The following is a 13,509-nucleotide window of genomic DNA, read 5'->3' on the forward strand; positions in this document are numbered from 1 at the left end:
TGCATCAAAAACCGCTACTGACTGGAAAACTTTAAGCTCCTCTCTTATCTAGTAATTACTAAGTTCACATTTCCATTTCAAAGCAACAGTAAATTTCACTGACTTTTACATAAGGTTTTTTTTTTTTTTTTTAAATAGCTGTGGGTACATTTTTAACTAACATGAACCAAGAGGAAGCAGCATTCACACAAAGCATCGGTCATACGAAAGCTAGGCTAACACTAGCTAGCTAGCAAGGTCAAAACCTGGTGCTAAACTGCGAGAAAGCACAAAAAAGCTTGCATAAGAGTAAACATTTACTCACCAAATCAGTCATCAGTGTATCACAGCGACGCCAAAAATAACCACTTAAGCTGAATCTTCTCCAGCTGCTCCTAAGTTTGCTCAGCATATTCCAGAAACACCCGTGCAGGCCATGAACATCTTTGCCAGAGAGGAGGAAAGTAGAGACATGGCATTTTCAAACCATATCCTTCTACTCAAAGGAGACTGTCTTTTGTCTGTTTCTCTGTTAAGTCATGCTTTAATGTTAATGAAAAAGACCACTTAATATGGGTTTATTTAAAATTGCTGTGCTGCAGCTTTTAGAGGCATTCCTACCCCAGCACAGCTGAATGAAATGTTGAATTACCTCTTCAGCATGCCATCAAGGCCTGGTAAAAAGCCATTCATTTAATTCAGGTGTGTCGGAACAAGGATGCATCTAAAAGCTGCAGGACAATAGCTCTGAGGACAAGAGTTGGAGACCCCTGGTATGACCTCAGATGCACGCTCTCAATCTAGTTCTTTGTTTTTGTCTAAAAATAAAAAACAAAAAAGACACACAAGAAAAGGGCAACGAGAAAAAGCAAATAAAATTTTTTACTATTTAATAATTTTAGTTGTATTTACAAATAAGTAACCCAGCTGTGTATGTTTTATATACAAAACATATATATATATATATATATATATATATATATATATATATGTATATATATGTGTGTGTGTGTATATATATATATATATATGTATATATATATATATATATATATATATATATATATATATATGTATATATATATATATATATATATATATATATATATATATATATATATATATATATATATATACATACATATATATATATACACACACATATATATATATATATATATATATATATATATATATATATATATATATATAAAACATATACAGTATAATAATAAACTGTCAGATAATGAAATAAAATATAGCAACGCGGCAATAGAGAGAAACATAAAAGGAAAGCCAAAGGCTCAACATGTGAGCTGCAGCCTATTTAAGTACGGAATAGAGTAAATGTTACATTCCACCACTGAAAAGCAAAATTTCCAGTTTACTTGAGTTGATCAGCTTTTTGAATGAAATTACTAACTTAAGTAAACCGAATGTTAATAACAAGGTGATAAAAACTGAGTTCGTTCAATTTAATTTTTAAGTGAGCACAATATTAGGTTTTACAGTGCAGTTTACCACAAATGTTTCCAGAGTAAGCGAGTTATGATGTGTGTGTATCCAAAATGTTCACTATTTGGCCTCACTAATACTAGTACACATTAAAAGACAACTGAAAGTACTAGAATCAGGATATTTATAGGTTTAGGGTTTTCAATGTTCTTTTTGGATCCCTCTTTAAATGACTACTTAATGTAAGTAACGTTTTATTTTGAAAGAGCATCACCGGAAACTCTTCTTGTCCACAGTTCTGACAGTGACAGGTAAACAGTGGGAGGAACCTGGTTAACGGGAGTTTCGCCTGCAACCCCAGTTATCCGTGTTCAACTTTTTTTTTCCACGCACAGTGACTGACCACGGCAACCCAGCGGGCACGTTACGTAAGCGTGCGGCGTCAACAGGCATTTAAACAGCGAGGCTGGGAAGCTCCAAGCTGGAGAACTTTTCCTCTGCTTCTTACGCCAAGGAGACCAGCGTGTCTTCATCCACACTCTGCACAGTTACTACCACCCGGGCATGTCTTCTTACAACAACACGGCGCGCTTCAGCGAGGCGAGGAGAGTGGCGATTTTCGGAGGGACACACGGAAACGAGATGTCAGGCGTGACGCTCGTTAACCTGTGGACGAAGAACGGCACCGAAATACAGAGGAAGGGAGTCGAGGCCGTACCTTTTATCACCAATCCCAAGGCTGTGGAGAAGTGCACCAGATATGTAGACACGGATCTGAACCGAGCCTTCACCCCAGAAAACCTAAGGTAGGTACGCCTCTGGAGTCTCTGTTGAACTACATGTTGAATGGTAACTTCCTGCTGGCGTGTAAGAGATGTAACGTCAGGATTTACTGGCTTTATTTTGAACTGGGTCAGCTAAAGAAAGGGCACCCACGCATACTAGATGTTTGTCTTAATTAATCGCAACCAAGCAGTGGAAGATGTCCCTACAGTCCGTGGAAAAATCTAATGACTGCACAATTATGCAATATTATTGGCATAGCCGTTTGCATGTGTGCGCTGTACCGGACAAATGAGTCAACGTAACACAACGCGACATATCAATGTATCCGTAAGAAAGAAAAGGGGCTGCACATGTCTTTAAAATATGATCCATCACGTGGACTTTGCCATCAAAGCTTTACTATGGCAGGTAAGCTGGGACGTGTGTGTTTACCATCGGTGGCGTCTCCCCCTCCGTGCCCCCCTCTGCCAATAAGAGCAGAGCAGCAAGTCCCCTCCTCCCGAACTTCAGCTGACTGTCGGCCTGCAGGAAAAACGTGAGCGGAACGTGACCGAGCTGCAAATGATTGAAGACGTTTTTTAGTTTGTTTGTTTGTTTGTTCTTTTTCATGTGCACTACACCGTAAAACGAAGTCTTACGCAAACGCTGGCCCTTGTGATCCCTTGTGTCTGTTCGTGCACACAGCCCATTTAGAAATGTGGTTGGATAACAGCATCTATTCATTAATCATACAAAGTGTTATTATGGTGTGCATTTTCCCTGTCATCTGTATGCATTTACTGAAGTACAGTTTTAAAATTATTGCTGCATAATATTTTCCTAAAATTCTCATTGAAAAATATCCTTCATCATTTGTAGTAGCCCTTTTAATGGAGTGCAGCTAGCACCATATCACTTAAGTGAATTGAGCGCTGAGCATATACAGAGGTGACACATAATTTCTTAGCAGTGAAGCTGAAGTGATGCCCAGAGCTCAAACCGAATGAGTGAAGCGTTCCGGCCTCATCGTACAAGCATTAGTTGACACTTTAAGATCTTCTTCAGCGCTCTCCAGCATGTTCACTATTTGGCCTCTCTGAAGGCAACATATAAGAAGATTAAACAGTTGGAGACTCTTTCCAAAAACAGCTCATCATGATGTCATTCCCCCCCCCCCCCCCCCCCCCCCGCTTGTATAGAATGACATCTTCCCTCAAAATTAGCACCCGCTTGACCCCTTCAGATGAATTTTGGGAGTCCACTTCATCAGCTGCTGCTTACACTGTGCTTGTGTGCTTATTTCCCAGCAGTCCAGACAATACCGGACAGTCTCTGAAAACAGGGAGTAAATGACAGATGTGAGGGAGGCAAAACAACACAGACAGTAGAGGTGCTATTCTGCTATAGCGTGGAGAATGACCTAGACTGGTTGGTGTTTTGAAATGCTTTATAAGAGCGTGAAAGTGGGCAGCACTCGTCCTCTGGTCAGAGCACGGCCCGGGGGCAAAATACACTTTGGAAAGATCCTAAGACTTGGAGTTAATGAATACAGTTTCTTCTTAACTTTGACAGAAGGAGGCCACTGGCCTACTGAATGCAGCTACTACTTCCCAGCATTGACTCCATGGCTGCCAATACTTTAACCATGAAGTTCTGCATGTGGAGTTTAACCCCGACATACTAGCCTTTTCCCTTTTAGCCAACCGTTAGGTTAAAGTGTATGTAGGACACTCTTGTGTAAATAATTAACATGATTCATTGTTCTTTGAGCTGACTTGTGTGATAGTATGTGAATAGTTAGGCTTGTGGCAGCTCTAACATGCTTTATGTGTTTGCACACACCCTGCAGTGCCCCAGGTGGAAATGACCTGCCCTATGAGGTGCTGAGAGCCCAGGAGATCAACAGGATATTTGGTCCCAAAGGAAGCCCGGAGGCCTACGATGTCATCTTTGACCTTCACAACACGACATCCAACATGGGCTGCACTCTGATTCTGGAAAGCTCCAAAGACCACTTCAATCTGCAGATGATGAACTACATAAAGGTGGCGGCCTTGAGAATACAAACAAACATATACACTGTAGGGACTTTTTTATGAGAAGAGCTATCACACCCTAAAATCTGACCACCCCTCTGACCAGTTTACACAAACAGTGGTGAAGCCTGTTGGGGCGCTACACTTATGCTCACAGAACTGTAGTTACATCCAGTAACTTCTAGTATTTGAGAGGAGCTTTTGTGGAACCTTTTCTCTACAACCGTTGAGACATTTTAACCACGCACTTCAACTGTAATGACCGGCAAGCTTAATCAGTGATGAAAAGAGTAGTTTGGCAAGATTTGCAGTTTGTTAAAAATCGACTGATGGTTAACATGGAAAAAAAAGAGTACTGAGACCTAAACGAGATAAAACAATCACTGTCATCAAGTGCTGCCATTATATTTGCAGAAAGTCCAAATTATATATCATTATTCAGCAGGCATCATTGCGACTGTATAATATTACTGCATGATTGTTCCACTCATAGTCTGTGCTGCACACTGTGCAGTATGTGGAGAAACACGAGATGTAGCTCAACTTCTCAACCTGTGTCGTTCTCTGACCTCCGTCTGAGGCTGATCTGTTTGCTGAGCTTTAGTTGAGATAGTTGAGAGATGTAAATCCATCCATGTTAGGTTCATCCAAATACCCCAGAAGGATCCTTGTTGTCTTTGTACTCTCAGCCAAATTCCCAGATGAGCCTTAGGAGATAATATAAACCATTAGATGTTCAGTGTCTCTCTTACAAGATGGATTTTATCTGACAGCATTAAGTAAAGTAAGTACAGATGAACTGGGCTATAATTACATTGTTGAGAATAAAATAAAAAGAACTAAATGCTTATTTTTTTATTCCTGCCCTTTTTAGTGGGCCTCCCAAGGGACAAGTGGAGGAGATGCCAGATGTTCAATCCAAGCAAAACCAACTAAAACAAAAACACATGCAATGAAAGCTACTTAATAGTGATGACTAAGGAGAGCAACAAAACAAACAGGGCTCTAATTGATTGTGGATTTAACACAAAAAAAAGGGTAAAGTCACTGTTTTGAAAGCACTGCAGCAATGTATACATTTATTTTTGTCCTTGGAACCTTTCAATCTGAAAGAGAATATCGTTAGTCAACACTTTGTAATAATTATGTAACAACACCTGATTTTCTCTGGTGTAACCAAAAGTTATAATTCTGCCAGTAAAACATAACTTTAATTCAAGCAATTCTTCTTTCCACTGTAACAACGAGAATTTCATAAATGTCACAGATCTGTCCAAAAATCTTGGACGTAACCCTAACAAGCTTGTTCTCAGAGGAGTCTGTGGCATGTTTATTGTGGAGAGCTGCTGTACCAGAAGGTCTCAGCATAATCAACATGGTGCTGAACTAGATCTGCCCTCCCAAAATGTTTCATACATGACTGTAACACAGGACTTCTTTGCTGACTACCAAATGGGATAAAGGTGCCAAAATAATCAACAGTGCGTTTGGGTATCATTTAGCCCAAAACAGTGTTGGCTATTGGCTGATCAGGACATTGTCCAGTGTTGGACTTCTCAAATATTTTAGTGATAAACTGCATGTGTAACAACAGCTTTACACTGATTAAATCCCACATGGGAACTAACAAAGAAGCATAAAATGCTCCAGAGACAGCAAATCTTTATAAATAATTTGTTTTAAGACATTAATACAACCTCGAAAATTCACATTGCTTCATGGTAATGACAAGGCAAACCCCTCTTATTACTTTACATTAACTTCCATCTTAAAATGCCAGCTGTTGCATTCCTTTCTCGTTCTTAATAACAAACCATGGTGAGCACCTGCAGGGAGGAGAAATGAAGCCAAAAGCAACATGTCTTTTGTACAATACACCTCACGGGAAATGCATTCTTAAGTTTTAAAACTGTAAACTGCCCCACCAATACACAGACATCAGTTATATAAGGATTCATAGACTTCATAAATATTCACCAGCTTAGTAAATGCCTCCGGTTTAGATGCTGTGACTTCAGGCGCTTTGCTCGTGTTTGTTGATAATCGCAAACGCACAAGGTAGAAAAGGGCTCAGGTCTAGTACGGTACCGATTACTCTGTCTCATACTTTGAAGGATTTACCCCTCGGCAGATGATCTGAACCGCTGCCAGTTTAATGTTAGAGAAACAGCTTTTAATTTAATGATGAAGGCGACCACTATGATGGTGTTCCTTCTGAAAAGGATTTCGAGCCTCTGCTGACAAACGAAGATAGCCCACCAGCTTAAACTTCATTCCCCACACAGTCGTTTTTGATACAGCGTTAGTTGGTTTAGATTTCATTTTCCATTCTATCGAGCACGACCGTAACACCTTTGCCTTTGTGCGTTTGTGTTTGGCTTTCTTTTATCTGCTTTTTATATGATGTTCTTGTTCTCTTGTCTTGTAGAAAGCCATGGCTCCAGCCAGTTGTCTTGTTCTGATGAATGAACATCCTCTTCTGAAATATTCCACTTCACGCTCTGTCGCCAAGCACCCTGTTGGTGAGTCTCTGTAGTCCAGCCAGGTTTATCTGTGGACAGTGGCAGAGGTGGATTAAGAAAAACAGGTTTTAAAGCCATTGTTTTAAAGAAGGGGGTTCAACCCCGAGCACGTAATGACACAAACTGTTGTTTTTCAGCACTTTCTAGTTGCTTTGTAGGTGGTGTTTGGCTGTGTGGTGTGTCTTTGTGGTCAATTTTGTGGTGATTCTAGCATATTTTACAGACTAACAGTGTACAGAATAACAAATATCATTATGGGCACTTGTAAGCTTAACCCTTGTGTTGTCCTTGGGTTAAAAATGACCCCTAGGTGAATAAAGTGTGAATCATTTCTTAATTGTTGATTTGGTAATTAGGTCTTTCGATCGCATTTATTTTAATCGCTTGGTCGTATCGCAGTTATTTGGAGTTCTTTTTGTTTCCTCTGTGGTTTTTCATCCCTTTCTTGCCATTTTCAATGCTTTTTCGTCATTTTGCACATTTTTGTGGTCATTTTGTATCTCTTTGTGGTCTTTTAAATGTTGTCGTTTCAGTTTCCTATATTAAACCTGAGGCCTTGTGCCTGTTTTCTGTGTAGCCATGATTCTCGAGCATGCAACCGTGTATGACTTTTACTGACTCTTGCAGAGCAGCCACTGCATCGAGTACAGTCATGTTTGGTTGTGTGCCACCCTCGACAAATCCCAGCTAGCCCTTAGCCCTTACACGTTTAACATATCTAACTGGAGTATACGTTCAGCTGGTAGAAAATCTTTTACTTGCAGATGAATCATTTGATTGTTTTCTTCTATGCAGGTTTGGAAGTGGGTCCTCAGCCTCAAGGTGTTTTAAGAAGCAACATCTTTGAAGCCATGCGAGTGATACTGAAACATGCTCTGGACTTTATTGAACTCTTTAATGAAGGTGAGACTTGAAGTGTTAAGCTGTAGTCACATTTAGCTACATGACAACAGGCTGTGTCACAAGACTTTAAAGGGTTATAGCACTGCAGCATAGTGTGAAGAATGAATGACCTCTGAAGTAGCTCTTACAGAAGTTACAAAGTATTAAACAGTGTTCAGAATTTGGGCTCAAAAACAGCAAGTGTGATTCATAATGTGTTATATAATAGAAAAGAGAGTTGTTTACCATCTGTCAGCATCCCTGTGATGAGAAACGTTTTGTGACAAAATGCCCATGGGTGACCATCTGACTCATCCAGATGTACCTAGTCCTCGCTCTCTAAATTTATCTGCGTTACGCCTCCACTCGGCTCGTTCTCCCCCCCCTAAACGAAAGAGTGTTCTCAGTGTTTAGGTGCAGGGCAGCGTTTCCCTCATATCTTTACGGAAACATGCGATCTGTGCCAAGTTAGAATTGCAGGCTGTTGGTTTCCCCAACTGTCCCGCCGTTGAAAGGGCCGCTAACTGGGAGTTGGTCAGTTTCCATGTCATTAGGGACTGGCTGGCACTGGGGTGGTAGTCTTCTGTCTTAGGACCACCGTGGTGATAATGAATGTTCTGGCATGGTGTTGAAGCGGTGTTCCTGCGCTTTGCAGCTGAGCAGCATGATGAAACAAGTCCTTTAGCTATACAAGGCTTGCTCAGAAGGATAGCCCCCCCCCCCCCATTAAGCAGGGAAACTAAAACTTCAGAAGCATTTGTCCTTCCTGTTCCGCACTGCTACTTGCATATGAATACAGCTGAGTGCAGGTGAAATGGTTGCCTAATGTCAGAGCTCTGCCAAACATTACCAAACCTCGTGTGTAATTCCTAAGGTTGAACAAGGACACTCTGGTTTCAAATCACAGTTGAACAATCTCATGAAAACTTGGCAACTTGTCCATTGTGTGACATTAGTTTGATTTATGTTTTACTGTGTATTTTATGCCCATCTTAATATAAAGTAAAGGTAACGTCTTTTTTTCCACTAATCTGTACTTCAAAAAATAAATAAAATCAAAACCAAGTTTTAAAATGTTACTGAGCTCGTTACTGTGGTCCAGAGTGAAAAATCTACATACGTAATAATGCAGAGGTAATATAATGCATATTATCTTTATCTGTTTGATAGCAATGTCACGAGTTAGATTTAGCTGAATAAAGAAAGCGGTAGACAACAAGATTTTGGTGACGACTGCACTTAAGCACCTTCTCTGAGCTCTGTTTTCAGGTTTTCTCAGGCCAATCAGAGTTCTATAAAGATCAGGCAACTATTATAAATCCATCAATGTTCTTCTGCTTACCCTGCTTATTCATCTTAGCAAAAGTTTGGTTACCCTTTCACCAGTCTGTCATAAAGAGACCAACACCTGCAGCCAGTTTAGAATTGCCTCTTAACCTAACAAGCATGTCTTTGGACTGTGGGTGCAAACTGGAGAAATCCCACAGAAGCACAGGAAGAGCACACAAAGCAAACTCCATGCACAAAGGCTGTTGGGTTTGAACCCAGGAGCGTTTTGCTTTCAAGCTAAATTGGTAACCACTGCACCACAGTGCCAGTCAAGTATGGTATAGTAGCATAAAAAACAGACAAGTTCAATTGGGAAGCAAGGTGCATTTGTTCAGTGAGTTGTTTTTTTGTTTTTTTTAACAAGCTGCCCTTCAATTCGACAACTGCTAGGTGATGCAGATGACTTTTCACCTGTAAGAGTGGGGCTTTACCTTCCATGTGAAGATAAATTTCTGCACTGACTTAATGTTAATGTTTGATCTACTGGTCGTCTAGGAGATATCGCGACTCGATGCCTTAACGTACTACAGCTTTTATACCCTTCTGAGGACCTATAATAAAGCTGCCCTTGAAACAGTTTGTTAAATAGTGTTCGAATGTTTATTTAAATCTATTTTTCTTCTTTTTTAATTATTTATTTATTTTTTTAGGCTTGTTCTAAACCCGGGGACATTAACTCTGGGAATTCAGTCTAACTCCAGCTTTCATTATGTTATCCCAATCCACTCACATACTCTCTCTGTGTTTTCTGTGCTGTTTAGGTGTGGAGTTCCCTCCTTGTACAGTTGAAGTTTTCCGAGTCCTCGAGTGGATCGACTACCCCCGAGACGCCAATGGAAACATCATAGCCATGGTTCACCCCAACCTGCAGGTAAATATTCAAATTTAGAATTGCTCTCACCTTCAATCTCTAGCATTCATGTCATGTTTGGACCGTTGAGTCTATAAATGTGCTGCTTTAAGGAGGAAATGAGATTTCTTTAGATGACGTGAGGATGTATTGTTTCAGTTTAAACAACATACTCGAGTTACTTTCCCTGTGGCTCTTGCTTGTTATTGTTGCAGGACTGTGACTGGGAGCCGCTGAACCCTGGTGACCCAATGTTCCAGACATTTGATGGAAAAACCATCCACTACCAAGGCTCCGGGACGGTCTATCCTACTTTTATTAACGAGGCAGCCTATTATGAGAAACAACAGGCATTTATAACCACCAGGCGAGAAACCTTGGTAGCAAGTGCCATCATAAAAGCATGAAGAACTGTTTCTTAAGGCTAACAGCAATCATGATTATGTATTAGCCACAGGAGCAAACTGTATCAAGATTTTGCACTTTGCTCTGTTAGAAAACAGCAGAAATCCTGCAGGTTAGATTCCATCTTTTACAAACTGATTTAGGTTTTTATGCATTCACTATCGGAAAATCACTTAACTATGCAAAGAACATTTGTGCAGGCACTGTGACAGTCTTTGATCTGAAGACTACTATATTATTGTGAGAAGTATTTATGATATTGTACATATTTACATTAAATCAACTAGATTTTTATTATATTAAAGACTAGGCCTAATCATTGATGGCTCCTCAATCATCCTAAACACTCCTTTTACGTTTCCAACTACTGCTCAGGAAGGCTGTGTAGAGGATCGTCACCTGCAAACTTTTGACTCAAACTGTAGATGTTTGTCTTTTTTCTGAAAATATATTTGTATCACGTGTAGGGGTGGGGGGTTGTTTTGTGGCCTTTGATACTACCTACCTGTAACTCCGTTGGTTGCATCTGTGGTGCTGTCCTTTTTTTGCCTTAACTGAGATTTCAGAGACAGTTGTGCAACAAATCTGGAGTAGAGTTTTGTAGATTTTATGTCTCGGTTAAAAGTTTCGATTACAGTCTAAGATCTCTCCCACATAAACCAGATGCAGTGTGAGATGTGTTTTTATAATATATCTGTCTATTTTGATATACTTGTATTGTAAGTTTGCTTTCAAAGGGATGCATAGAACTTCGCATCCTGGAAAGCATATTTACTTTTTAATGTTTTCATCTTTATGTTGTCCCAAAGTGTCTCGCTGTGGTCTTAGACTTGAGCAATATATCTGTTAGAATCATTTCTGTGATTAGTGAAATTCACTGTACTAGAAGTCCTGCGGAAATGATCCTACCAATAAATGTTGTACTACTGTGTGTTTTACTATGTGTGCTGCTTTGACTCACGCTCGTTTAGTCCTGCAGGGCATGTGGCCACAAGAGGGCGTCATGCAACCACTGATTAAAGTCCCTCACACCATGCACTGTGGTGCAGTACAGAATATACTGGAGGGTGCAGCCGGTGGAATCGTGTCCGAGCCAGTTGTTTTGCTCCTTTGTGTGTCACTGGTGCATCATGTGTCACAAGAACCTATCCACTTTTACAGCAGCTCTCCTGATCACAGAGCTGCTGACCCACTAAGGAAAAATTGCAGCTCTCTACTTGTGTGGTATTTTTTTTCTTTCTTTTTTTTAAACACTTGACCCATCAATATGTTTCAATATGTGCACTTTCAATGCCTTTATTTCAAGTACTCTTGTCCCATAAGACTTTAGGTATAAGCTTCAATACAACTTTGACACTTACAATATTATATATTTTATATATTATACATGTGCCGTACCGTAGAGGGCACCCATATGTATTTACAATGACACTAAGTGCTGTAATTATAACATAGCTGGATAGTTTGTTCATGCGTCTCTCTTTTTGTTGATGGCAGCAAAGAATTCGAGTCACTATCTGAGTTTAGTGTTTCAGGAATCCAAGGCATCTGGATTTGAATGGAGGTGAAGGAGTGCTGAGAGGTGTGTGGAAAAGTTTAAGAATATGTTCACTAAAAAGGGTTTGATAGTAACACGGAGTACATACCCACAGCTTGTTGGGCTGGAGGTGTTATTTAAGCTGTGAATATATGACACACACTCACACAAAAGGGAACTCATTTAACAGGCATTTTATAATATTGTTACATTCTGGTTATCTATTGAGCACCTCTGATCAGTGTGGTAGGTGTGGTTGTAGCTGCGAAATGTAATTAAAGCAGAATTCCAGCTTTGTGCACACTCTTCTGCATCGTTTACCCACTCAGGTATCTGTCGACTGAATACCACACACTGAGCAAACTTGTTTGGTGTGTGTTTCACTGATGTTAAGCGATGAAATGAGTAAAGCATGAGAAGTATGGCTGGATCAGCTACACAGTCATGTTTATGCAGTCCCCAAAGCTAGCTGTCTTCATTATAACTTGTAGACTAACCAGGAAAAGTCCACGTTTTATGCTTTCTTTGTCGTATCAGGCCTGTGATTGGTAATCTAGCTTCATAGCTGGTCGTAGTCTTTGTAGACTATTCATTACAGTAACCCAATACAGGCCCCCAGGCTTGCAATGAGTGCGGATCAATGGCCACTGAAAGCTTTCAGGAGAATGATCTTTCAGTTCTGGGCGGTTATCCAAATGGGCACTCAGAAATACCAAGCACCCATCTCTGCCTGCACCCGCCTCTCTCTGTCTGCACAGATAACTTTCTTCTATGTTGTATAGCATTACACTCTATTTTACTGGAAGGCTCCTGTCTGGCTTCTTACCAGGCTCTTCTTTAATATTATCAGGACATAGCTGCATGAATTTTGATAATCATGCTTTACGTTTACTTTTTTATGGAAGATGAGTCTCCCAGAGATGGGCTCTGTTCATATGAAAATCACAGACATGGAGAGTCTTCAAAATGACACATACTTAATTATTTACCAGCTAAATGTCCAATAAATATTTTTCTGCTGTGCCACAAATCAAGATGGGGAATCAAGTTGACCTTTTTTTCAACACACTGTTTAGCAATCGTTAACTAGCAGGCTTGAAAACAAGGAGGAGAAGGAGGATGTGTGCTTGAAGTTATAGCATTGAAGAGACAGGTGCGTGTGAAAGGTTTTTGTACATGAGTTCCTGCAGTATTTTTGTTTCCTCTGCAGACAGATAACAAGCTACCTGATAGATAAAAAAAAAGAAAAAAAGAAAAGTGCCTCGTCCCTTCCTTAATGTCAAACCACCGAAACCTGTAGCTATAGGGAAGCAAACCAAACATCTGCTTTCAGTCTGCTTGGTCTGCAACATTACATGCTGCCCAGTGTGCCCGTGTATATATGTATGCAGCTGAAATGTGGTCAGGAGGAATTAATTTTTTGTGTCATTTAAAGCAACTTGCAGGTTTTTGAGCTTCCTGTATATCATTAAAGGTTTTTAAAATGTGTCAACACTGTAACAAGATTTGTTCAGCATCTTTGTTCAACAGACCACCAGTGTGGCTAAAATAGAAAACCACAAACAACAGAATAGAAACAAGTTGACAGTATATTTAGATCAGCAGTGTTTCTTCACAATAGACTGAACTGGCAAAGATACAAACTACCAAACAGATCAACCTTTATCTGGAATATAATTTCTTTTAAATGTGCACCACCAAGCACGGTTGCTTTCCTGTAGCAGTGCTTGTTGCATTCAGATCCTGTCG

At 40.1% G+C, this 13,509-nt stretch overlaps 1 protein-coding gene across 1 annotated transcript; it reads left to right on the forward strand.

Moving 5' to 3' along the window:
• The first annotated feature begins 1,867 nt into the window (after positions 1 to 1,867).
• Positions 1,868 to 11,161, forward strand: aspa (aspartoacylase). Its single transcript, XM_026181087.1, has 6 exons — positions 1,868 to 2,240; positions 4,049 to 4,244; positions 6,664 to 6,757; positions 7,553 to 7,660; positions 9,730 to 9,839; positions 10,034 to 11,161. Exons 1-6 carry the CDS (start codon positions 1,999 to 2,001, stop codon positions 10,223 to 10,225), a joined length of 942 nt encoding a protein of 313 aa, XP_026036872.1. The 5' UTR covers positions 1,868 to 1,998; the 3' UTR covers positions 10,226 to 11,161.
• The last annotated feature ends 2,348 nt before the right edge of the window (positions 11,162 to 13,509 follow it).

This window comes from Astatotilapia calliptera, chromosome 10 (genome assembly GCF_900246225.1).
Source record: "Astatotilapia calliptera chromosome 10, fAstCal1.2, whole genome shotgun sequence".
Classification (NCBI taxonomy): domain Eukaryota; kingdom Metazoa; phylum Chordata; class Actinopteri; order Cichliformes; family Cichlidae; genus Astatotilapia; species Astatotilapia calliptera.

Coding starts and splice junctions, on each gene's coding strand:
- aspa (XM_026181087.1), top strand. CDS start 1,999: ATGTCTTCTTACAACAACACGGCGCGCTTCAGCGAGGCGAGGAGAGTG. Junction 4,245..6,663: donor AGATGATGAACTACATAAAG/GTGGCGGCCTTG, acceptor CTTGTCTTGTAG/AAAGCCATGGCTCCAGCCAG. Junction 6,758..7,552: donor TGTCGCCAAGCACCCTGTTG/GTGAGTCTCTGT, acceptor TCTTCTATGCAG/GTTTGGAAGTGGGTCCTCAG.